At 42.2% G+C, this 1,879-nt stretch overlaps 2 protein-coding genes across 2 annotated transcripts in view; one reads left to right on the top strand and one right to left on the bottom strand.

Moving 5' to 3' along the window:
• The window catches only part of LOC105450650 (protein SON-like), a 3,022-nt gene extending 1,573 nt beyond the window's left edge, over positions 1-1,449 (bottom strand). Inside the window, exon 1 of the mRNA XM_011690582.1 lies at positions 1,410-1,449. Within this exon, the coding sequence (XP_011688884.1) occupies positions 1,410-1,449 (40 nt within the window). The remainder of the gene's footprint in view (positions 1-1,409) is intronic.
• Positions 1-1,879, top strand: part of LOC105450631 (rho guanine nucleotide exchange factor 12-like) — a 130,120-nt gene that overhangs the window by 105,689 nt on the left and 22,552 nt on the right. The window lies entirely within an intron of this gene.

The following is a 1,879-nucleotide window of genomic DNA, read 5'->3' as shown; positions in this document are numbered from 1 at the left end:
TATGTAAAAACACTCGGCGCTTTTTATATAATTTAAATTTATTAAAATTTTTACTTATTGCTTTTTTTATTAGGTCTAGCAGCGCCAAGTGTTTTTACATAAAAATTATTTCATTAAGATTTAATTTTTTCATTTTGCATTGTACATACATGTCGCTTGGGCTGTAAAGTAATTATTTTATGAGAGTATAATTTGGCGCCAATTATTGACAACAAATATTTTATACAAACAATATACACATTACTTAGATTGAATAAGATAATTTTTATTTAACTTGACGCCATTTACTGATATCAAGTTATTTATACAGGTAATAGCAATATACATATCACTAAAGTAAAGTTAGTTAACATCAAAATACAAAGAAAGATACCATTTAGGTTTTATCTTTTAAAATATTATATTTAATTTGCAAACAAGTTTTTTTTTCAAGGAGCGCACTTACACTTGATACCCTTTTTTTTACTTTTTTTTTAAAGTCAATTTTGTATCGATATCACGCATTTTGTAGTGTTGTACCATACCTCGGATTAATGCCTATTCGGAGAGGATGTGTTTTACTCTATAAGAATTGCTCCGTCGCATATTATCTCATTCTCGTGCTTTTTTTACTGAGCTCATAACAGAAATTGTGTAACGATATAGATAAAGATATAGATAAAGATAGATAGATAACGATATAGAAAGATATAGATAAAGGAGGCAATGTAGATGGATCTGGCCTTTCATCTTTGTACTAAAAGAATTATAATTATAGTGTAATATCCCGGGAAAAAAAATTCCATATATAATTATATATGTATAATTATATGCAAAATATGTCCTGCAATCGTCTTTTTTTTACAAGTCGGAAAGCAAGATCGGTAGTTAACCGTCACTACAGTCCGGCGAAATACTGTGATTTTAATAGCTCGTAATTACGCGGCAACTGAAAACGCGAAGTTGGGCGCCAGGCACGAGCGGGCGTGCCACCCTTCGAATTATTGCTCTGAAACTCGGCAGAGGGGCGGTTCGCAGGGTGCGGAGGAGTGTGGAAGAGTAAGGGCGAGATCAAGTACTCAGAGTTTTCTGTAACAGATAACAAATATATTTGCGTGTGCTGGGATATACAAGCGTTTCTCCTGACCGCGACTAACGCCGCGGTAACCGTCGGTGGTATCGCCGATATCGAGATTCGCGCGTCCGGGAACGCTCCCGGAGATGACTGGTGTACGAGCTTTCGTTCTTACGCCATTCCCAATCCGTGAAATATCCGATCGCTGTACGTGAGTACGCCTCACACGGCGTAACGATGGATCACACGCCACGTGGCGTCGCGATATTCCGAAATCCTGCCGACATTCGGCACGCTAACACGTAATAATTCGCACAACTCATTAACACGGAAAGAAACACGAAATAACACTTACCTAACGCACAAATGACTCGGCTGTGGCACGGCGAGCGCATCTACTCTACTCAATTCGCGCAACCTTATGCCGGGCGGACAGCGCGGCACACGGACTCTACGCACAAACATACGATAACGCGGACAACAAAACTTTAATAGCGCGATCCGCCCGACAATGAAACCGGCGACTGACAATATTATTCCTAACGTTCGTCTCACCAAGAGCGGCAGCTACAATCTCCAACTATGTTCTGGCACTCGGCAACTTAGCGGGATCCTGCGTCCTTTCCCAAGCGCGACCACAGCACAAGTGTCGCTCGACGGTCCTTCCGGCAGCACGCAGGCAGCAGGGTGTCACGAGATCGGCCAATCACGCGCCGATTGACCCTTGCCCTGCGAGCGCGACGCCCGCGAATCGCGGCGTCGCACGTGATCAGCTCGCTCGCAACCGGTAGCGCGGACTTCAAATTAGACTCGCGACCCTCTCCG

This window comes from Wasmannia auropunctata, unplaced genomic scaffold, assembly GCF_000956235.1.
Source record: "Wasmannia auropunctata unplaced genomic scaffold, wasmannia.A_1.0 LD336111.1, whole genome shotgun sequence".
Lineage (NCBI taxonomy): Eukaryota > Metazoa > Arthropoda > Insecta > Hymenoptera > Formicidae > Wasmannia > Wasmannia auropunctata.
The sequence above is the reverse complement of the archived record's forward strand: the minus strand, read 5'-3'. Positions and strand labels throughout refer to the sequence as shown.